The sequence below is a fragment of the Coptis chinensis genome, chromosome 3 (genome assembly GCF_015680905.1).
Source record: "Coptis chinensis isolate HL-2020 chromosome 3, ASM1568090v1, whole genome shotgun sequence".
Classification (NCBI taxonomy): Eukaryota; Viridiplantae; Streptophyta; class Magnoliopsida; order Ranunculales; family Ranunculaceae; genus Coptis; species Coptis chinensis.
The window spans coordinates 71,232,861-71,256,687 of record NC_141458.1 but is presented as its reverse complement, the minus strand read 5'-3'; the positions used below and the strand labels follow the sequence as shown (position 1 = coordinate 71,256,687).

The 23,827-nt window shown below is 36.2% G+C and overlaps 2 protein-coding genes and 3 long non-coding RNA genes across 8 annotated transcripts; 3 read left to right on the top strand and 2 right to left on the bottom strand.

Moving 5' to 3' along the window:
- Positions 1-2,400: 2,400 nt before the first annotated feature.
- LOC147510657 (uncharacterized) lies at positions 2,401-3,724 on the bottom strand. 4 transcript variants are annotated; one of them, XR_015216835.1, is made up of 4 exons: positions 3,551-3,724; positions 3,345-3,440; positions 3,108-3,205; positions 2,401-2,992 (listed from the first exon to the last, which is right to left on the bottom strand). It is a non-coding gene; the product is annotated as an uncharacterized LOC147510657 (long non-coding RNA). The 4 variants fall into 4 exon arrangements; XR_015216836.1 differs by having other exon boundaries at positions 3,108-3,195; XR_015216833.1 differs by lacking the exon at positions 3,551-3,724 and having other exon boundaries at positions 3,345-3,509.
- A 1,391-nt stretch (positions 3,725-5,115) lies between these two features.
- Positions 5,116-6,000, top strand: LOC147510656 (uncharacterized). The gene is made up of 2 exons (XM_086598210.1): positions 5,116-5,324; positions 5,399-6,000. Exons 1-2 carry the CDS (start codon positions 5,264-5,266, stop codon positions 5,998-6,000), a joined length of 663 nt encoding a protein of 220 aa, XP_086454336.1. The 5' UTR covers positions 5,116-5,263.
- Positions 6,001-6,123: 123 nt separating this feature from the next.
- LOC147510655 (uncharacterized) lies at positions 6,124-14,502 on the top strand. The gene is made up of 4 exons (XR_015218985.1): positions 6,124-6,191; positions 12,765-12,841; positions 13,713-13,775; positions 13,856-14,502. It is a non-coding gene; the product is annotated as an uncharacterized LOC147510655 (long non-coding RNA).
- Positions 14,384-20,598, bottom strand: LOC147510654 (uncharacterized). Its single transcript, XR_015218984.1, has 4 exons — positions 20,493-20,598; positions 20,178-20,316; positions 19,664-19,869; positions 14,384-14,703 (listed from the first exon to the last, which is right to left on the bottom strand). It is a non-coding gene; the product is annotated as an uncharacterized LOC147510654 (long non-coding RNA).
- A 1,646-nt stretch (positions 20,599-22,244) lies between these two features.
- On the top strand, positions 22,245-23,105 carry LOC147510653 (protein FAR1-RELATED SEQUENCE 5-like). Its single transcript, XM_086598209.1, has one exon. The coding sequence runs from the start codon at positions 22,245-22,247 to the stop codon at positions 23,103-23,105; it is 861 nt and encodes a 286-aa protein (XP_086454335.1).
- The last annotated feature ends 722 nt before the right edge of the window (positions 23,106-23,827 follow it).

The following is a 23,827-nucleotide window of genomic DNA, read 5'->3' as shown; positions in this document are numbered from 1 at the left end:
GGTTGAACCACTGTGGGAACTGGGAAGAACGTACATTGGCCTTTAGGAATTGCAACACTAAAGTTCGGTAAACTCTCTCTTGGCAATGTGGCTCCCAAGATTGAAGGTTTGTTTCAGTATGGTCTTTTACCTTATAGGAGTGTACTCTGATGGATCTTATGCTTTTAGTTGCAGGACATTGACAGGTAATCTTAAACAAGCTTATAATTTCTTTGTTTGTGTAGTTGAATGTGTAGTGAATGACAATTGCTTGCAAGAAGACCATTAATTGCGGCTTGTTGTATTATCTTTGTTTTTGGATTTGCAAAGTATGCTAATTTTTTGTGTGGCATTAAAAGAGTTCAGGGAAGCTTAAAAGGAAAGGTGAGATAGGGGTCTGGTGAGGTATGTCTTGTGTGTATTAAATTAGAGGGTTTGTAGTATTCAATGTGATTCAATGGGCTTCACTCATTATTATTTATATAGTACGTCCTTCTATTCATTTAAACTTTTTTGTTATATTACTGAACAAACTTTGCTAGTACTTGAGTATAAGTCCCACTAAAGGTGCAAGTACTGTTTTAACTTTTAATCCAATGTGTGTTATGAACTTTTAAAGTCATTTCATGATTCTCAGATGACATAAGTTCTTGCAAATTCTAAATTTGTGTTAATTGTTGTTTGTTTACGCAGAAAATGAATGCCCATCAATGGCTTCTTGTACATGCATGGTCAATTCCGAACTTTATGGTTTTTGTGATTTTGGCGCTGATAGGCAGAATATGGTACTACTACGCATGCGTATTGCTGGATTTTGAACTTCCATCACAAAAACTTTTTGTGTAGATATTTTGATACTTTTGTTTGTGTGATACTGAAATACTCCAAAAATGGATTGTTGTTTCTCTTAATTTGGTAGTGATTGGAATTGTTTATGTAGCTTCTATGTGAAATGAAATTTCAGTTTAGATTCTCATTCATAGTTTTATGTGGTTTTAGTAATATATATATATATATATATATATATATATATATATATATATATATATATATATATATGACGTCCGTTCGGACTTTAGTTAAAAACCGAAATTTCCAAATATAATCTCGCTAAGGGTTTTCTCAAAACTCTCTCACTCGCTCCCCCTCTCCTATTCTCTCTCCAACTTTTTTTTTAGAGACAGAGAGTTGATAGAAAGTAGAAAAGAATCCAAGTAAAGATTTCAGTTTCAACACTGAAATCCCAGCAAAAGAATAATTACATTTTCTTAGTCACATACTCATATTCGTTTCAATCTCCTCAGATCTCCTTCGTTTTTCGTTTAATGCTAGGAGATCTGCTATGACGAATTCACTCGTTCGAATCGGTACCGTTGAAGGGGATTTGGTTAAAAGAGCTTTAGCCGCTTTGATTCGACCTTCATCACATCATCAAAGAAGAAGAGCAGCTTTTCAACCAGGAGTTGAAACTACGAGTGATAGAGTGACAGGGAGGATTTGGAAAGAACAGTAGTTGAGTCATCCTCATGTTGTCTTGGTAGTAAAGTTCTTTTAGATGTAATTTGTGTCTTCTTTTCATGTATTTTTTTTCCAAGTGCTAGAAGGCAAACTCTCTTTGCTTGAGCTTGCAAAATATACATGAGCGAGAACTGAGAAGACATTATATTTACCAGGGAGGAGTTAATGTTTGATGACATTTTCTGATGTACTTTCTAGTGTTACTTGAAGAGTTGGCTTTTTTTTTTTCATTAAACCAATACTTTTTATTCATGAATTAATACGATTATAGTAAGCACACAAGCCAAAATAGGTTACAAGGAACAAATAACATAACTTGAAAACAGCCAACTTGAAGAGTTGGCTTGAAACTATATAATATAACTTTGAACCTTTTCGGAGTCAAAGGTTATATATAGTTTGTATGTTTTGATATTTGGCTTGGTGAGTTAGGTCTTGGGGACATCTTTTGCAATGCAGAGAAACATGTCTCTTGCTTATGTGGATCATTAATGGGTCGTTACTTTTACAGTTATCATAAAGAAATGGTATTTCAATTTGTTAATTCTCATGATTAATTTATGGGATGCTAATTAGTCTTGGTGATTGGGTTGAACTGCTAATTAGTTTTGCAATTGGGTCCCTAGAACAGGTTAAGCAGGTAGAATTGCCGCAATTCAAATAATGAATGCCTGTTTCCACATTCTGGAGAATTTTCTGTTACAGTACTTGAGGCAAATTTGGAGAACATTCAATCTGAACTTCTGAAGGACTTGAGACCCTTTGGAGAAATGAGACCTCTTTGAGCTGCGGCTTTGTCATAAAGTGGTGGTTCGCTAATGTCTTACAAAGACCGTGATAAGAGCACTGAGCTAAAATTTAGAGTGAAAAATAACATATAAGAATTCATTGGAAAATGATGTCTTCTAGACCAACAGATATCTATCTCATACCATATGGCTTCACAAAGAAGTAGTTTTACATATCAGAGATCTAGCTCTCTCGAGTGATATTTGAATGAAATAGCACAATACAAAATCAAACCTTTTCTTCTTATTGATATATTTCAAGGACAAAACTTTACTCAACCACTCCAATCATCCATGGAGGTGAAGACCCAAACAGAATATTACGCACATCGTGCTTTGTAAGCATTCCATCCTTGAAGACGGTACTCTCGAGCAGTCTCAACTGGGTTAGTGGCCTTTATGATCCCCTGACCAACAATCATGATGTCACTGCCTCTATCTTTGATAACCTGAAGAGAACATTGAACCGACACCCGCAAGTCATTTTACTAGGCATCGACATCGACAAAGAAGATTTGGACATGGAGTGATTTCACAAATCTCATTTGCTCCGCTCATCATTAGTTTTTTCCCTTTAGATTATACGCCATAAATGTACAATGTCGAAGTTACTAGCATAGCTCATTTCTGCCAGAAAGAAACTGTGCAAAGTTACCAGCGGAGCTCATTTCTGCAAGCAGAAGCAAACCCCTACCACGAGGCAACCCCTACATAGTACCAAAAGTTATAAACAAGGCATACAATGTGCATATCAAAAGGCTGCATAAATAAAACGACACTATCACAGATTTAACACAATACAATTAATTTTCAAATTTATACCTTCAGTTTTAGACCATCCACAATGCCAGGTCCATATATAATATGTGCATTCACTATGTCAGCCCAATCCAATATGCGGAAGATGCCTCTGCAAGCAGCTAACAACGTCAAGTAAAAAATAATAGTATCAAGCATCTAACTCCTTCAAAAAAGAATCGTAGATACAAGCCTAACAACTAGATAATACGCAAGTATGTCTATTTATAAAAAAATAATATTTTCTACCACAGATTCTACTTGGAAAAGTGTCCTTTCATCTTTGATCTCCTCTTTTGTTCATCTCTTCATCTTCAATTGCTTGGACTTGGTAGATGTATCTCCGACCGGGGAAAACTGGGAGAACAAAAAAGATTAAGGGTTCGAAGAAATAATACAAACGAGCCTATTTCTTCTATATCATAAAGATTCAATCTGGTTGAAAAGCTGGTTGAAATAATACAAACGAGCCTGGTTGAAAAGATGCTCTTCTTCTTTGATGATGTGATGAAGGTCGAATCAAAGCGGCTAAAGCTCTTTTAACCAAATCCCCTTCAACGGTACCGATTCGAACGAGTGAATTCGTCATAGCAGATCTCCTAGCATTAAACGAAAAATGAAGGAGATCTGAGGAGATTGAAACGAATATGAGTATGTGACTAAGAAAATGTAATTATTCTTTTGCTCAGATTCTTTTCTACTTTCTGTCAACTCTCTTTCTCTGGAAAAAAAAAAGTTGGAGAGAGAATAGGATAGAGAGAGAGAGAGCGAATGAAAGAGTTTTGAGAAAACCCTTCGCGAGATTATATTTGGAAATTTCGGTTTTTAACTAAAGTCCGTAAACGGACGTCCGTCTAGGAGCGGGGCTGTAAAAAAACACTTTTTGCCACGCCCATTTGCTGCAAAAAAAAAAACCAAAAATAATGTCTGGAGAAACATTTATTGCCATGACTGTGGCAATAAATACTTTTAGCAGCGGCCGTGCCCGCAACAAAAGGAAATTCATTTATTTTGAAAAAATTAAATTAATTCAAACAAAAAAATATGTCTTGCCACGACATGGCCGTGGCTAAATTAATGTTCATTCTCTTGCAGCGGTGGCAAAAATTGTGGCAACAAATTTCTTTCCACACCCTTTTTTGCCTCGAGTGTGGCTAAAAGTTTTCTCATGGCAAAACACATGTTGCCACGAAATTTGGACTTTTCGCCACCACAACTGGCCGTATCAAAAAATCATATTTTTAGTAGTGAGTATTGCCTTGCAATAAGTATAGAAGCCATATATCTTGCAAAATATCAAAAGGAAACCCTACATGTAAACCAAGTGACTGGACAATATGAAGAACTGCTGAAGTGACAATGTGTGAATAATCAAAGACCATTAATACTGAGTAGTGGAAAATGCTCCCAGTGACCCACGTCAGCCCCCCTTTTTTCTCTGAGACTGACACATCAGATTTTTCATAAAAAAAGGAATTCTACGCCCTTTTTTGCCGATTTCAATTGTTCGTAATCCAAAATAGATAAAAACCTCTTTCTATGCTCTTTTTCCAATTATACAAAACACTTCCAACTCTCCAAAAAAAAAATTCATCTCTTCAAACCCTCTCTCTTATTCTTCTCTTCTTCCAAAAACTATGAATAATGTAAACAACACGCTTACTTTGGATGTCGTAGTGGTGGAAAGGGTAGTAATAAAATCATAGGAACAGAAACTATGAAAGAAGAAAAAGAAAATAATGTTATGAAAGAAAAACAGGATGAGGATTTGGAAGAAGAAGAAGAACTCTTTCAGGTGAAAAAGAGGCGGAGGAACGTTTGTAATGTGGATGGGGAGGAACCTTTATTTTCTCCAAAGTTTGATTTTCTACTTAAATTGATTAAAATTGAGGTTGAGAAACGTGATCTTCATGGTGCAAATGTTGTAAATATTGATTCTTTAACTAGGGTTTCAAGTAAGAAGAAATTGAGGGGTTCTAAAGGACGAGTAGCTAAGTGCACATGCAATCGTGAAATCATTAATCAAAAAAATGATTTGGCTGGTTCTAAGACTAATGATGAAAAAGTGGTGAAGAGGGACCAGCTCTTCCTCAAAACCCCAGTCCAATCAATCCATCTGCAAAGAAGAAGCAAAGTTCCCAGCTTTTCCATACAAACCATACGACATACAAATAGATTTCATGAAAGCTCTTTATAAATCAATAAACAAAGGCGGTGTTTCCATGCTCGAAAGTCCCACCGGTATTCCATACTCCTCTCTCTCTTTATTATATTTATTATTTATTTATTTGTTGTTATTGTTTGGATTAAAACAGGAACTGGTAAAACCCTGAGTTTGATATGCAGTGCAATGCAATGGTATGTTGATAATAAACAACGGTTGAAACAAAATGAATCTGATAAAAATGTTGTATCTAGAGATGGGGATACCGATGATGAGCCTGATTGGATGAGAGATTTTAGTGTAGAGAAAAATGAGACAGACTTGAAAGTGGTTAAGAAGAAAAGGAGTAGGAAATTTGTGAAGAGTAATAAATGTAGAGATTTGTTTACCAAGAGTGGAGAAGAAGAAGAGGAGAAGGTGAAGGGAAGAGAATGTGGTGGTGGTGGTGAGGAGGTGAGTGAAGAGAAGGAGTTTTTAGTGGAAGAATATGAGGGTGAGGATGAAGGGAAGTTGAAGAGGAAAGGTGGGTTTGATGGGTTGAGTTCGTCGAGTGATGAAGACGGGTATAAAGAGGAGGAGGAAGAAGAGGAAGTGGAGGAGTTGAAGGTTTATTTTTGTAGTCGAACACATTCTCAACTTTATCAGTTTGTAAAGGAGTTAAACAAGACAGTTTTTGGTTCAGAGATGAAGGTTGTTTGTTTGGTTTCCAGGAAGAATTTTTGTATCAATGAAGGTGTGTGTAAGTTACTTTAATATTTGGATATTTAGTTTTGATTCGTTTTGTGAAAATACAATCTCATATATTATATGTTTTGGTTGGTTTGATTTGTTTGTGTTGTAGAGGTAGTCAAGCTTGGGAGTTCTACTCGGATTAATGTTCTACTCGGATTAATGAGCGTTGCTTGGAGCTTCAAAAAAAGAAGAAAGATGTTTCCAAAGCCAAGGTAGTAAACCATTTATGATTGATTGACTTAACTGCTACCCATTCTATATTAGTTTAAAATGGAAAGTAAATAATTTTAGATTAGGAGAATTACATGTATTCCAAGATAAATTTGGATCATGGGAATATTTATATAGATATCAACCACAACTTCTACTCCTGCTTCCATCTAAGGTTGTGATACTCGGAGGCTTCATTACGATTTTAAACCCTAGAATATTGCTAATAGGAAAAAGATGTATTTTATGGTTACACTTAGATACAAAAAAATCATTCATTTAAAAAATTAATTCCGGAAGATTGTTGCTACCTTTATGTAGCCCTGTTTTAGCAATATTTTCAAAAACAAACATAGCATTCAAGAATTACATCCCAATCAACGTTGATGTTAATTCACTATTCTTAAGTTATTGATGCACTGTGGAGAAGATTGAGTACTACAACATGGAGCAGTGAATGCTGCCTATTTATGAAATTAATATGAATTCCTCATCTATGCCATATTTGTGTAGTTATCCAATATCAAGTTTATCGGCACACAGCCTCAGGCTAGCTAACTTTGACAATAAACATTCAAACCCAACTTCCCTCCTCCTATCATTCAAACATTCAAACCTCTTAAGATTTCCTCGGATCTACAGCTAAATTTCCTCATATCTATCTACTAGGTAAAGAGGGCAAATCTATGCCTTCCTCATATAGTTCTTAGGTTCTTAGGTTAGCAAGAGCGGATAAGCTATGACAAATAACCCTCGCGTTGGTGAGGGTAATACCTCAGCAAATAATAAGACATGGAGCTCTCTTTTCACGAATCCAACCTCTCATTTCTCAAGTGGTCAATTGGATTGGATTGAAACTGATATGGATCTAGATGAAGTAGATGTACCCGAGGACATTTTAGTTGAAGGGTTTGAGAAATGGAAAGATTACTTAGTTGGATTCTTTGTGGACAAGAGGCTACCTTTTCCAGTGGTTAAGAGAATGCTTGAAAGATCATGGAAGACAAAAGCTCACTATGAGATAGCTAATGATCGAGAATTGTTCTACTTCAAGTTTACTGATGATGAGGATAGACAAATGGTCCTAGAGAAAGGACCACTTTTTGTTGCTGGACGTGTCTTTATGGTTCGACAATGGACAGAAGACCTTGAAATACAGCGAAAGAACATGACCACTCTGCCCATATGGGTCAAGTTATGGAATGTACCGAAACAACTATGGACTCGTAAAGGTATGAGCTTTGTTGGGAGTAGACTTGGGAAACCACACTGCTGGGATGATGCAAGCCAAAAAAACTTAAGGTTGGACTATGCCAAGGTCTGTGTTGAAGTTCCCATAGATTCAAAGTATCCTGATACTTTGAGGTTCAAGTTCGGAGGAATTCCTGCTGAGGTAACAGTGGAATACATGTGGCTTCCAGCTATATGCAAACTTTGCAACAAATTGGGGCATAAGGAACCGAAATGCCCTACCAGAACCACAACTGAGCAGTTTGTAGCCGCTGTGAATAAACTAAATGAACCCAGGGCAAACGGAGGGACAAAAGAGGCCACTACAACAGTGGAAGGAACAAGACAGGATGAACTGGGAGCAATGAGTACTGTAAGAGATGTGGTGTTGCCACAAGAAAGCAACCAAGCAATTGTTCCTTATGAGGAACCAATCGTGGAGAATAATAACAGTCTAAGGACTCTAGCTGTGAATGTCAATATGGAAGCAAGAACACAAGTACAAGAAGGTCTTAGGACATCAATACATGAAGCAGGACAACAACAGCCAAGCAACAGACAAGAGGAGGTTGCCATCTTGCGTCCACCTTTGGAACAACAAGGTCAGAGGAGTAGAGGTCCACCCAGCCAAATGATGCAGACTTATAGTAATGAAGGACAAAGTATTAGGTCACAGAACATAATGCTGGTCTCTGAATGTAATGTTAACAATAGTGTCAGGAATGATATGAATTACCAAGAAGAGAGAAATCAGTTTCCTGCCCTGGCTGATAGCAATGAGGAACTAGAGGATGATATATCGGAGAAAGAAGAAGACCTATTCTCAGACCTTGTAGTTGAGGAGTTGTCAGAATCTAACAGAAGGAACACTAGATCTAGAAGTGGGAAAGGGATGATAACTACGAGTTCTGAAAGTTCAGCGAGACCTATTCCAGTCAAAACGAAGACGAGAGCCCAACTGAAAAGGAACAGAAGAAGAAGTAACATCCCCAATTACGGAGAAGAGAGGAAAGAGCAAGTCTAAAGGAAGTAGGAAAAAATCCTCGAACACATGGAAGTGAGTATAAGTGCTTGGAATGCCAGGGGTATGAATAAGATTTCTAAAGCAAAAGAAATATATAAGTTTAGTGTGAAGAACAACGTGTGCTTGCAAGGTTTGTTTGAGACAAAAGTTAGGGAAAGTAAGAGTGATGATATAAGAAAGGTGTGCTGGCCTTCATGGCAATGGACTCACAATTACACAAGTGATGTCAGTGGACGTATTTGGATCTTTTGGGATGACAGGAGGGTAAAGGTGCACAAGATAAAAGAAAGTGAGCAGTTCATCCATTGTAATGTAACCTTGCTGCATAATGGTGCTTCTTTTGTTTTAACTCTAGTTTATGCTAGTAATAGTAAGAGAGCAAGATTACATCTATGGGATGAGTTACAGTTTATGAATAACTCAATACAGTCCTCGTGGATACTAATGGGGGATTTTAATAATGTGCTTTATTCCTATGAGAGAATTGGTGGTGAGCCAGTTCACCCTAGAGAGACATCTCCATTTGCCAAATTCATCTCTCAACCAAGTCTATCAGACTTAAAATCCACTGGAAGTTTCTTCACATGGACTAATTTTGGTGAAGTAATAAGAAAATGGTCAAAGATAGATAGAACCTTGGTAAACAATCACTGGCTAACAGAGTTTAACAACTCTGTAGTGGAGTTCCACACCCAAGGCATCTCTGATCATTCACCCTTGGTTTTATGGCTATATGAGAAGGAGAGAGGATATTACCCATTTAGATTCTGTAACTTTTGGGCCTTACACCCGGACTTCCTGGGCACTGTGCAGTTGTGTTGGGAGACTACGGTCTATGGTAATGATCTGTACATTCTAACTCAGAAGCTTAAGATTCTCAAGTCTAAGCTTAAAAGTTGGGCAAGACAACACCTCTCTGATATCCAAAAGAGAGTGGAAGTAGCTAGAGAAAACTTAAAATGCACTCAGAAACAGCTGCAGATTAGCCCTATGGATATAACATTATGCAACAAGGAGAAAGAAGCAAGAACTAGATTGTGTTTACTACTGGACATGGAAGAGGAAGATTACAAGCAAAGGTTTGAATGTGATGGGATGCAATATGGAGATAAATGCAATGCTTACTTTCATAATGCCATTAAAGAAAAGAAGAATAGGAACTTCATATGGGCCTTGGATGATATCCAAGGCAATAGATATCAAGGGCAGGAACAGGTGGCTCAAGCAATGATAGAATATTATCAAAACTTGTTAGGAGGTATTAGTGAGGCAAAGTGTGAAGACTTTGAACTAGAGGAACTGGAGTTGAGAAATGTAATTGAGGGAGATGCAGCTGAGAAGCTTATTGTACAAGTTACAGAGGCTGAGATTCATGATGCGTTGTTCTCTATGCAAGAAAATACATCACCTGGGCCAGATGGTTTCAATGTATTCTTCTTCAAGAAAACATGGAATATAGTGGGAGAACAGTTCGTCAAGGGAGTGAAGTCAGTATTCACTAATAAGATGCTACCTGGGGGTGTTAACTCTACTTTTTTGAGTCTAATCCCAAAGAAGAACAAGCCAACGAGAGTAGATGAATTTAGACCAATTGCATGTTGCAATGTAGTCTATAAGTGCATCTCAAAAGTCATAAGTAACAGGATGAAGCCTCTCATGCCTGCTCTTACAGAGTTAAACCAATCTGCCTTTGTTATTGGAAGGTCCATTCAGGACAATCTACTCCTTGCACATGAACTATTGAGGGGCTATAGCAGAACTCATGGTACTCCTCGATGCTCTATCAAGATAGATATCCAAAAAGCTTACGACTCTGTAGATTGGGAAGCTATGGAAGTTATTTTGACAAGATTTAGATTCCCTAGTCTTTTTGTGGAATGGATCAAGATGTGTTTCACGACACCAAGCTTTTCTATTTTGGTAAATGGATTACCACATTGCTACTTTAAGAGCACAAAAGGATTAAGACAGGGAGATCCTCTATCTCCCTATCTCTTTGTACTCATCATGGAAATCCTAGGGGGGTTACTAAAACAAGCAGTGAAAAGAAAAGACATCGAGTACCACTCTAGATGCAAAAGAGTACAAATTATGCATTTGAGTTTTGCAGATGATGTGATGATATTCTACAAAGGGGAAGGTGCTTCCATTTATGGTGTGAAGGTGGTTCTCTCCCACTTCTCTACTCTCACAGGTCTTAAACTGAATGTAAGAAAGACTACTCTTCTCTCTGGTAGTCTCAGTCCATCCGCAAGTTCTACCCTAGCAGATATCCTGGGTGTGGAGTTGATCTCACCACCAGTCAAGTATTTGGGCTTACCTCTCACTGCCTCGAGACTAGGCATCAAGGATTGTCTACCTTTAGTGGAGTTGGTTACAATAAGGATCTCAAATTGGAAGAATGTTTTCTTGACCTTAGCAGGAAGGCTTCAACTGATACATTCTGTGTTATCATCTTTTCACAATTACTGGGCCAAAACATTCATACTGCCAAAAGGTGTGATCAACAAAATCTCTAAGATTACAAATAGGTTCCTATGGGTAGGCCCGACCATGCAGAGTAAGGTTCACAAAGCCAGCCACAGTACTATAAGATATAGTAAGAGTGAAGGAGGGTTGAGTATTGTGGATACTAAAGTTTGGAATGTTGCTGCATACTGTGGTTTGATTTACAAGATTGCAAGCAAAGAAGAAACTCTATAGACCAAGTGGATTTGGGAATATCAGTTGCGAGGCAAGAATTTCTGGACAATGAAGGTACCTTCAGATTGCTCATGGGAATGGAGATTGATTCTTAAACATAGAAAAAGAGGCTCTCAAATTTACCAAGTACATCATAGTAAATGGTGAGTAGACCAGCCTTTGGCACCACCCTTGGTGCTCACACCAACTCTTGTATGAGAACGCAGAAGCTAAGTTAGCATTTCAAATTACCGATAGTAGTGCAAAGGTGTCGAAACTCATTTCGACAAAAAATGGAACTTCGAGAGTCTTTGAACCTACCGAAAAAAGTGAGCTCAAGAAAGCTATTCGAACACGAGATTCAAGATATGATGCAACAAGACTTCACAGTATGGACAGAAACAGCTACAGGCAAATTCTCCACGAAATCAGCATATATGAGTCTCAAAAAGATTAGAGAGAAAGTCAAATGGTATAAACTTGTTTGGGGGAAACTAACAGTTCCCAATCACTCTTTCATTGCATGGCAACTGTTCAGTGGTAGCCTCTCCACGCAAGATAGGCTCATGAAGAAGAGGATCCTACACCACTCTCAGTGTTGTTTGTGTATGCAGGGTAGAGAGAATTCTCACCATCTTTTCTTTGACTGTCTATACACAAAGGATATATGGTCTGAAGTAAAGAGACACTTAGGCTTAAACCATACAGTTATGGAATCTAATCAAGAGTGGTATGATATCATGAGGATCACAAGAAACAACACTACTACATCTGAGATTATCAGAGCTATGGTGTGTGCTGTGGTGTATGGTATCTGGAATGAAAGGAACAGGTGAAAAAGATGAAAAACTACTTGTAACAAGTTCTCAAGAAGGCACCAGATTCTGACGAGACTAGAAGAATGGTGAGCTTGTTGGGGTTACGAACTGTATGGATCCCCAGAATGGTTAATCAATGTGTTTGGCAGAAACCTAGCTCTTTCATGCTCAATTCCGATGGAACTCTGCAACCACACTGTGCTGGATACGGAGGAGTGATTAGAGATAAAGATGGAAATGTACTTCTAACATACAACGATAGCTCCAAATACAGGTCAATCTTGTTTCAGGAACTACTGGGTATCATGGAAGGCATCAAGGCAACAAGCATGATAAGTATAAGGCAACTGGAAATCAACTCAGATTCCAAGCGAGCAATCAACATACTGAAGGGACTAGAACCAGCACCCTGGTTATGTCTTAATATAGTTGAGACTATCAGAATCCAAATGCAATGCTTTGAGAGGATTGAACTCAGCCACATCTTCAGGGAAACTAATAGAGCTGCTGACTTCATAGCAAAGACTTGTAACATGAGTAGTCATAGTGTCAACTATAGTATAGGGCCTTTCGATCAGAGATTATCTGTAATATTAGCAGAGGATGCGAATGGTACAATATACAATAGATTCTGAAATTAATGTAGGTTGAGGTCTGCCTAGCCTCTAAACATTTAAAAAAAAAAAAAAGTTCATCGGCACACCAAGTGCATAATGGATCTCTGCCTCATTTTTGGACAACAATTGCAATAATCTACTGATAAATGGTAACTGTTTTTGTTTATTCACTAACAAACTTTATTGTCGTCTTCTTTCTTTTAGCCATTACTTCAATGATTTGACTTCAACTTCAGGCTTTACAATATCAGCTTGCTTGGTAACACTCAGATGTCTTAGAGGTATGGCAAGTGTCATTTTTACACTATTTCTGACCCCATTCATGATTTGGTTAAATGCGATACAATTCATTACTCATTGGCTTCTACATGTCATGAAATATTTCAAATAATGAGATGATGTAATTGTTTTGAACCACATCATGATAGCTGTTTTGAATTTTCAATCACCACCTAGCAGTCACAAACCTAAAAAAAAAAATATATATATATATATATATATATATATATATATATATATTTTTTTTTTTTTTTTTTGTTTGTTTCTGTGAATGTTGAGCATGGCTAGATAATGTTGTAGGATTAGGAATGTAATGAGATATATGAGTCGATTAGTGGTGCCGATTTGCACCTACAATGAGTGCAAATGATTCAAGTTAAACTGCGTAGCTGAAGCTATACAATTTTTTAGTTAAGGTGTAGAATGCACTGTGACATTATTTAGAAGACTGTTGGAACCAGTATTACGTTGGCTCCATTTGGGTGAAGGTGGCTTGGGTCAGAAGCTTGGGTTTTGCGTTTAATTTAAACTCTATCTTAAATGTCAGTTTTCGAGGTCAAGAGGTCTCTCTTGATTTCAAATTGATATGGTTGCGGTTGCGGTCTGCAGCTTGCTGTTGCAAAATAATTCTTTCGTGAGTGTGATAACATGAAAGCTGAGCATGTCTGATGGAAACATTAATCTCAGCTTTGATGTATAGTGTCACGGGATGCATGCTCATTAATCTTATTTAATGAACCTATGCACAACCTATTTTCAAGTTGCACTATCATTTTTATTGCATTCTTCCAATTGGCAGACTATGGATGAATATTGTTCTGTATTGTGACCCGTTCATTTTTTTTTGCTAAATTGAGCACAAATATTTTGCAGGTCAAGCTCTTTAGGAAAGTGCTCAATACATGTAGTTGGCCACATACTTTTAGAAAAAAGAAGGTAAGGTAATACATTATAACTTTTTTTGACATTGCATTAGAAGAAATTATAAACTCAGTTCAGGTTTTTTCCTGCTTCAGAATCACTGGGAGTTGTACTAAAGCCAACCCACCTTGCTATTGGAATGAAGTCTGAATCTGATGGATACCTTTTAGGAGGCGTACAAAGAGTGTCAGCAGCTTTACTGAAAAACAAAATAGGTTATCGATTGAGACACCAACCCCCATTATAAACTCAGTTCAGGTTTTCCTCTGCTTCAAAATCACTGAGTTGTACTAAAGCCAACCCACCTTCATGTTGTCATTAAGTCTGAATCTAATGGATACCTTTTAGGAGGCGTATAAAGAGTGTCAACAGCTTTACTGAAAAACAAAATAGGTTATCGATTGAGACACCAACCCCCATTATAAACTCAGTTCAAGTTTTCCTCTGCTTCAAAATCACTGAGAGTTGTACTAAAGCCAACCCACCTTCATGTTGTCATTAAGTCTGAATCTAATGGATACCTTTTAGGAGGCGTACATAGATTGTCACCTGCTTTAATGAAAAACGAAGTAGGTAATCGAGACACTGACAACACCCCCACCCCCCGACACACGCACACCCACTTTAGGTTAATTCAATTGATATTTCCCTGTTATCGTATAGTTACAGTACAACCAAATAACGATCACTTCCAAAGTCCAGGTACAGCTGACACTTATACAGTTACACTGACCAGTGACCATATGGATTAGGTGTTTAGAGACCTCATTGGGCTTCTCTTATGTTGGAAAGTGTATCCACCTCACTTTCCATTCTCCTTTCCATATAATTAGTTGCCACTGATTTTTACAGGTGTGCTATGTAAATATCTCCCGCAGACCGCAGTTTTCTCCTTTCTTTGGTGAGCTAAGTTACATCGATCATGATGGCTTGATTACTGGCGCTGAAGCAAAAAATCAATTTGACACTATATTAGTATTTCATAGTTCTCTGAAAACAACAATTTTTTTGGATAGGGTTTTCCTATTAATATTAGATGAACCACTTTGTCGTTTCATTAATTTAAACACTCGCTTTGCCGAAGTTACGGATCAGTCTTCAATAGATGTTATATATCTAATATATACTTTTGCACACTAACTGACTTGAGCAACAAGCTACTGTGTTCAATGTTGGGTGGAGACTACCCTTCTATATTAGTAAAGGGAAAATTGTTATAACGTGGTGAGGGTTCACGTAAAGGACTAACTAATTAATCAGGGAAAGTAACAAAAAAAAGCCAGTTGATGCAATAAGAATCTGTTTATAACTTCCCAGTCCCCTGTTTTGGTTAGGAATGCTTGGAAGTAAACAGAAATATTGATAGAACAGGTGATGCATGACTAATGAAGAAGAAAGTTGGTCATCTCAAAACACACTGGAGGTTCAACTCAAAGTAAAATTTAAGTCATCATCAAAATCAAAGATGATTAGTGGCTATAAGTGGATTGTTAATTGAAGACATGGGTCTACAAGATTTTAGTTAAGCAGATGAAACAAGTTCTTGCTGATAACAAAACATCACCTGCTGAGTGAACTTTAGCTTGGCAAGCTTTCAATTAACACACATGACAAATATAAATTATGGATGGCCTCCTCCTATCCAGTTCTTATGCAATCCTAACAATAAATACTTCTATCATACAATAGAAATAACATATCCCAGCTTCCCAAACTGACAAAACCACATGGAGGAAATAGGGGACTCCAAATCCAATCACATAACAACGAAAAATATTAACAGTAATAATAATCGATATCAACAATTATGGCCATGCCTTATACCTTTTCCAGGAATGTTGCTGATGTTATTTGCCCTTCCTTTTACCTTGACTCAACACATTTCCAACCATGTAGAAAAAAAAATTATAAAAAACGTTTAAGCTAATACAATAACATCAATCTAATGATAATACATGGCTGCCACGAAATCTATTGTTATACACACACACACACACACACACACACACACACACACACACACATATATATATATATATATATATATATATATATATATATATATATATACTAGCTTGTAGGCCCGTGCATACGCACTGACTCTTTTGAAAATATTTTGTTTTTTTTTAGAAAATTGGGACTACCATTTTAGTCGCTAACCCGTTTTGATTTTCTAACAAATTATTTTAATTAAGTTTTAAAAACCTTTTTTTTTTCAATTCGGAAAGAGATCATGTTTTAATAGGAGAATAATTTCCATTTTAATTAGATATGTTAGATTTTTCCCTTTTCAATAGGGGAGGAATTCCCATTTTAATAGGAGAATGATTCCCGTTTTAATTAGAAGTGCTAGAATTTGTTTTAATAGGAGAAAAATTTCCGTTATAATAGGAGAAGAATTTATGTTTTAATAGGAGATGACGTGGAATTTTAATAGAGCTCGAAAAATATCCCTTGTAGAAGATTTAATATTAAGATTAGCTCATAGGCCCGTGCATACGCATCGGTTCTTCTGAAAACATTTAGATTTTTTTTAGAAAATTGGGACTACCGCTTTTAGTCGCTAACTTCGTTTTTAATTTTCTAATAAATTATTTTAAATGAAGTTGTAATTAAATTTTAAAACCCTTTTTTTCAATTGGAAGAAAGATCATGTTTTAATAGGAGAATAATTTTTTCGTTTTAATTAGATATGCTAGATTTTCTCTTTTTCAATAAGGAGGAATTCCCATTTTAATAGAAGAATGATTCCCGCTAATTTAGAAATGTTAAAATTTGTTTTAATAGGAGATGCATTTCCGTAATAATAGGAGATGAATTCCCGTTATAAAAAAAGATTATCGTTTTTCAAATAGAAGAGAAATTCTCGTTTTAATAGGAGATGGCGTGAAATTTTAATAGAGCTCGTTTTTCAATTGGAAAATAGATTTTGTTTTAATAGGAGAAGGATTCCCGCTTTAATTAGAAGTGTTAGAATTTATTTTAATAGGATAAGAATTCTCGTTATAATAGAAGAGGAATTCTTATTTTTCAAATAGGAGAGAAATTCTCGTTTTAATAAGAGATGACGTGGAATTTTAATAGAACTCGAAAAATATCCTTTGTGGGAGCTTTAATATTAAGATATAGATATATATATCGATAATCACGAAATTCCAAGAGATTTCCTTTGTCTCTTGACATTCCTTAATAATAAAATCCCCTTGATAGTCTCTTACCCAGTGTTCATGATTCCGAACAGAATATCGGAATTCCACCTAATATTTTGGTTTTTCAAAAAACAAGGAAAAAACAACATAAGGTCGAAATATTGATGATTATGAAATTAGTTGAAATTCCGAATAAGACATAGGTCGAAATATTATGAATTTCGGTTTTTGAATTTGTCAAAATTCCAATAATTACGAAATCCCTAATTATGCTCTAACCACAATTCCTACAAGAAGAATTTTGTTGTTATTACGTTTTCCAATAATTTTGTACCGTGTATTTCCTTATTCGAAATGTTCCACACTACTATCCTACTTCAAAATGTTTTTCATTAATTTGACACAAAAATTATCAAAATTAACTAATATACATCATTGAATAATTTTTTTTAGCACATTAATTACACTTTTCATTGCCTACTTATCAATTTTTTTCCATCACAATAAATAGTAAACGCACGTGGAATTTTAAATCACATTATCAAACATGTTTCTTTATGGAATCCGTACAAATATTGGGCATGGAGATTGACAGAGATAGGAAGAAGCGACAGATAGTTGTATCTCAGAAGAAATACCTTCAGAAAGTAATTTCTCGATTTGGTATGGAGAATGCAAAGTCGGTTTCTACACCTTTAGCTGGGCTTTTTAGGCTTTCAGCTAAGTTCTCTCATAAATATTGTTTGTTAATTTGTTTTTGCAGAGATTACTTTTCCAGTGCAACAAACCTATTACATTACCTGGCACTCAAATGCCTTGATGTCGAGCAACTCAAAGATGAACTTTTGTTCTCCGACCTTCTGAATTTGGACAACATCAACCCTTACGTTCTTGCAAGCATTACTGCGGCCATTCAGATGTTGGAAACACATTCTAACTTTCTTAACAACAAAGTCAATGGTGATCCCACAACTCCTGATCTTGATATAATGTGGGATTCTAAAGCCACTTGGGAATATTCAAACCAAAAAGACAAAGGAGAATAATTTAGGAAGAAGGCATCGTCTCATGTACAGACATTATTAGGTCCACTTCGAGATGAAAAATCCACCCACATTATGGTAACAGTTGGCAAAGAAGCTACTGAGAATGACATGCTTCTAAGTGATCTTCTGAAGGCAGGTGCCACCATTATCCGCATCAATTGTGCATATGGTGACACGAAAGTCTTATGTGTGTCGGCTGCTTAAGTGCTTTTAATGCATTGCTTTAGGACTTACAATCTATGTCTAGCTGAGTAACCAATTGATTTAATCTAGATACACGTTTATATATATGTTTATGAATTATGCATATTTTTTTTGTTAACTCAACAAATTATATTCTTCTTAAGAATATTAAGGAACACGAAAAAGCTTTCGTTAAAACAAGTTTGGGGTCACTGATCTTAAAACCATTACCAAGATGACAACCTCCTTCACCCATTTACTCAATTTAGTTAATGAATGATATGCCTTTTTGTTGAGATTCCATCTGTGTATCTGAATATATTTCTTTGGTGATTGAGCATGATGATAAATCATAGGAATTAATTAGGCTAAAAAAATTAAAACCAATTGTAAAAGTAAGGCTACTTTCAAAAGGTAGCAAGAATGAGTTCCTTATTGCATTGTATTAGAATTTGAAAGTTTCTGTCCATCTGCAACTATTAATATCTTGGCGTATGAACTCTCATTGTTTAATAATCTCATTGTAATTCGATGCAATGAATTCGCTAGATAATAGAGGTTGGGTGTTATGCAAATGGAGAGACCATTGTGCGCAATGAATATAATTTGGTTATCGCTTAAACATATAGTATGTTTTGAGTACGTGTTCTATTTCTTGATTGTTGCATTATATTTTGCTATAGTTTATATAGGTGAGGATGATAAAAATTGTTATTTAGAACAATAATAACCCAAAAATAGAAATAAAACCTTTCGTCAAACCCTTTCAAAAAAAATTAGAAAAATATAAACTCTTCAAACAAAGTATGGCAATGAATAATTATTATTTATTGAATTGGACTTTAGACTTTTGAGTCATTAGCTATCTATGTAGCAAGTCTGGCCATAGGCCGGGCCAAATGGCTAGTATTTTATAATATATGAGATTTAACAGTAAACTATGGACATATGCATATGCCATATCTTGATGGTTTTTTGCCATTGTTCAGACCAAAGATATTACGATTGTGACTGGACAATATAAATAACTATTGAAGTATTGATGAAGTGACAATGCATGCTAATCACGTTTGGAGGAGCCTAATTAACACATATCTTAACAAACAAACCATCCATCTTGGAGGTTGTGGGCTTGTGGCAATATAAAGAACACCAAATGTTAGAGCATCTTACAATTTTAAGATATCATTTAATAAGAAATAGGCGACATTATCATTTAACAGTTTGAGGAATATTAATTGTTAACCTAGCAAAACACTATATCAAATCATCTCATATATATATATAGCTTATACGCATTATCCTCACTATGTAAACATTCATATTTACCTTAAATTGCCAAGTACAAACACACACAAAAGGCAGTGAGTAGCTTTTTAGGCATTGATTATCTCATTGGACTTGGGTAAAAGAGGTGGCAAATTTGTCTAACAAATTTACCATTCTTTGTAGCCCATTCCTTTGTGACTAAAGATAATACGCTTATTTGTTTTTTCTGGAAGCAGTAATCTTAAAATTCTCTTACCAGAGATACTTGATTCTTTGCTTTGGCTGGCATGCTAGAGTATTAAAAGGCCACTTTCCATACAAATTCTCCAAAGAAGTTGCAGGCACATCTTCTTCCTCCTCTTCCGTCATAACAACATTACCGTTCACTTTAAGCGCCATCATTAACAACTCCAATCCCTTTCCCATTTCTAACATTTCAATTCCCATCACAACATCGAACATCTATATAAAAGAAATAATATAACTCAGTAAGTTTTTACTCAGTCTACCACTTTAAACAATCATAGAAATCACTTGAATAATCTAGCAAGACAACCATTGATTACATGTCCCTTCATAGTTTGTACAAATTAATATAAAAAACACGATTTGAAACACATCTTGTAAAAAAGTCGCGTTCATCCAAAAAACAGGCTTTATCTTATTTTTATATATGACCATTGCAAAAGAAAGTATAATGATTGGAATAAAAAAGATATAAATGAAAATTAATAATATACACATATATATAAAGCAAGTAGAGATCTAACCTGTTTTCTAGTAACTCAACCATGTTGGCTGAAAATGACTTTGTTTGACAATACGTGTATACTTTCATTGTTCATCGTTTAGTAGTAATAGTTCTCTGTCAGATACCAATTTTAGTTTCCCCGATTGAAGCTATTATATCTAGCCAACAATTTAATCAACAGTATATTCATCAATATAACCGAATGTAGATAATATGAAGGGCGAAAGAAAATTTATATCTTATAAAAAAAAAAATATGTAATTAGTACTTTTGTAAAATTTGTCAAATTCAATTCAATTGAAAACTATAAAATTGACTGTCACAATTCACTCACCCAAATCAGATCCAACTAGTAGAGAACAACTGAGTTCAGGGTCGGCTCTGGGGCAGGCCAACTAGGCAGCCGCCTAGAGCCCCCCAATGTTTTGGTCAAAATTTAGGCCCTGACTGAAACTTAATAGGCTAATACCCATTAGGCTACAACCAAAAGTTGTCTGGTCCAGTCCAGTCTGGTAATTACAATAGGCCACTTAAGCATTGGACACTCGACCACTTGTGTAAAAGGCCTATTTTTCATAATAATATAGGCCCCTTTAAGGAAGCTCGCTTAGAGCCCTCTAAAGTTCAGAGTCGGCCCTGACTGAGTTGATCGAATTTTTTTTGTAGGATTTGCTTGCAAAGAGAGTTTGCTCTAGGGGCAAATGGAAGGACTAAGCTCTCAATAAACATGTTGAATACTTAGTTAAGAAACCGACAAAAGAATTAGACGTTAGCAAGACATACTTTAGGATAGCAATTCCTCACCTAATTCAAATAAAGGGCCACCCTTATAATCAGAAAATAAACGGCTAGTAGTGGTAGCATCTATAACATTCCATGTAAGACCCCACACAATATTTGCAGATAGCAAACTCTTAATGACGGGTCGTTTACCCGGTGAACTTTTTGCTTGATGAAGAATTAGGTTTTTTTTGTTTGTTCTTGATGAAGCAGGCGATAAGAGAAAAAAAGTGTAGGTGGTAGATGGCGAGAGAAGACCATCGGTTTGTTGAAACAATTAAATTTGCTAATTAAAGTACGGGGGTTTAGGAAGACAAAGGGTTTTCTAATTAAAGTCGGTATTTAAAATAGTGTGTGGATTTGGTTTTTTAATTTACCACCACATGAAATGACCGGTTATCCCTATTAAAAAATGTTAAACAACACTTTAATTAAAGGACAATATTAGTACTAACAATTTATATAGGTGTAAAAAGACCAAATAGTCATTTTTAATAGTATTTAGGTGTTTAATTTAATTATTCATTTGGGATATTATGTGTAAGAAAAATATCCAGGATGAATTTAAGAAGCCATATTAATTATAGAAGATGCTCCTAGTAGTAGAGATGTTATGTGCGGACTGTTGGGTGTTAATGATGCCCATTTCACTTGTGAAGTGTGATTGTCACATAAAAATCTTAAAAAGTAGGTGGCTATAAAATCAGTTTTTTCTAAATTTCTAAATATCTAATTACCAGTCTAATTTGGAGCTTATATCATCTAAATAATCACGAGACCAAATCAGAACTCTCGTGTACTAAAAAACAGTTTTCCACAATTCCACTAACAAAGATTTTTGGTAATCCTTTAAAAAAAGAGCATGTCTTCAGTGCGCGTGATGTATGGCTACGCACAATTCCTGACCACATATTTTCCAACCCATAACCGGTAGCCGAAGTGCCCACCTAAGGGTAGCGTTGGCATTTCACATATTTTCATTCATCCCCAATTTATCGTATTTTCTATTCTTCTTAATTAGATTGCGCGCCCAAATTTTCTCACCCCTTTCACCTCTTCTTAAATTCATGGTCAATCATTTACTTCTTTCACTCTCTAAAGTTTACAGCAAGGAAGTAGAGCAAAAAGAGTGACAAAGAACCAACAACACTACCGGACTTGAATACGCTCAACATTGAGGTTAGTTTATCATCCAATCACTGAAGTCGATTTAATCTTTCCTCTTCTCTTTAAGGTACATTATAATTTTTCATATTTAGGTCGTTTGTACTACAAAAAAGTTTTCTTTATTTAGGTAGGCACTCCTATGACGAATCGAATAAGGCTCGATGATGACGAAGAGTTTCTTAGAAGTCTATGTTTCGAAAGTTTTGGGTATGATGAAAGTGATTCTCTGGATGTGGAATCAACTGTTTCCCTGATGGAGAATGAAAATATTGACAGTAGTGATAGCGATGCTGAAGAGTCTGATACATATAGGGCTTATATAGAAGACAAAACAACATTTTTATCTATGCAGTTCAAGACCTCGGACGAGGCTTACACTATTTATAATGAGTATGCCAAATCAGTTGGCTTCAGTGTTCGTAAGGATGTTTATAGAATTCATCCAAATGGAGTTGCTATTAAGCGGAGATTTGTGTGTTCATCCCAAGGTCAACGACATGCAGATAAACTCCAATCGATGACACCCAAAAGAACACCCAGACAGGCCACTAGGTTAAATTGTAAAGCCTGCATTGTTGTTGTTTTTGATTCTGAAGCAAAGTTTTGGACTGTGAAAGAGTTTATTGGGGAACACACACATCCACTTGTACGGTATCCGAGTTCAATGTTTCTTCGGTCACATAGAAATGTGAGTCGAGAAGCGTTGGAATTTGCTACGTGCCTAAATGATGTCGGTGTTCGTAAATGCCAAGTGATGGGTCACTATGCACATATAGCTAGATGTTTCCTTAATGTTGGTTTTACGAAAAAAGACTTGTATAACAAAATGGGAAAAGAGAGGAGAAGTCGCTGTATTGATGGCGACGCCAACACACTGCTTGCCAACTTAGAGGACAAGGTGAAGTTAGATCCTTTATTTCATTACAACTATGAGTTAAATGTGAGTGGGCAAATTATCGGTCGTTTTGGGCGATTCCACCTCCCTTTGGATTACTTGTAGCTTTGGTGATGTGTTGTTGTTTGATTCAACGCATACATGAGCAATCGATTATCCGGATGCCGATCGTTGTGTTTTGCTGGAATCAACAACCACCTACGCACTATATAGTTTTGGTTTTGCTCGATCATAAGTGAGTGCGGCGACACTTATAAAGTGGGTATTGAAATCATTTATTGATGCAATGTGGTGGTGAACACCCTAAATCGATTATTACCGATGGTGACGCAGCCGATTCGTAAGCTTTGAAATCTATTCTTCCAGATTTGAAACACCGGCCGTGGCTCTTGGCACGTATTGAAAAATTGCATCACCAATGTCAAAATCCCGGATTTGCAAATGAGTTCAGCTCTATTATGTTTATGAAATGATCTCGGGAGAGTTCAAGAAAGGTGGAGACAACTAGTGGAAAAATAACGGTTAGTCATAACACATGGGTGATGAAGGTACGTAAGAAACGGGCGAAGGTGGGCGTAATCGTATCTTCATGGTGAGTTCTTTGGCGGTTGCGTAGCAACCAACGCTATGAGTCTATTAACTCTATTATAAGACATCATGTTAAGCCCGGGATGCGGCTGTTTGAGCTATTTGGGAAAATGGAATTGGCAGTTGCAAATATCCGTCACCGAGAGCACGAAGAAGAGGTAAGGATCGACAACGAAGCCTTTCATTGGTAGCCACTTGATTGAATATGCAAAGCAGGCAGAATCCATCTATACTCGAGC

Coding starts and splice junctions, on each gene's coding strand:
- LOC147510656 (XM_086598210.1), top strand. CDS start 5,264: ATGAAAGCTCTTTATAAATCAATAAACAAAGGCGGTGTTTCCATGCTC. Junction 5,325..5,398: donor CATGCTCGAAAGTCCCACCG/GTATTCCATACT, acceptor GGATTAAAACAG/GAACTGGTAAAACCCTGAGT.
- LOC147510653 (XM_086598209.1), top strand. CDS start 22,245: ATGACGAATCGAATAAGGCTCGATGATGACGAAGAGTTTCTTAGAAGT.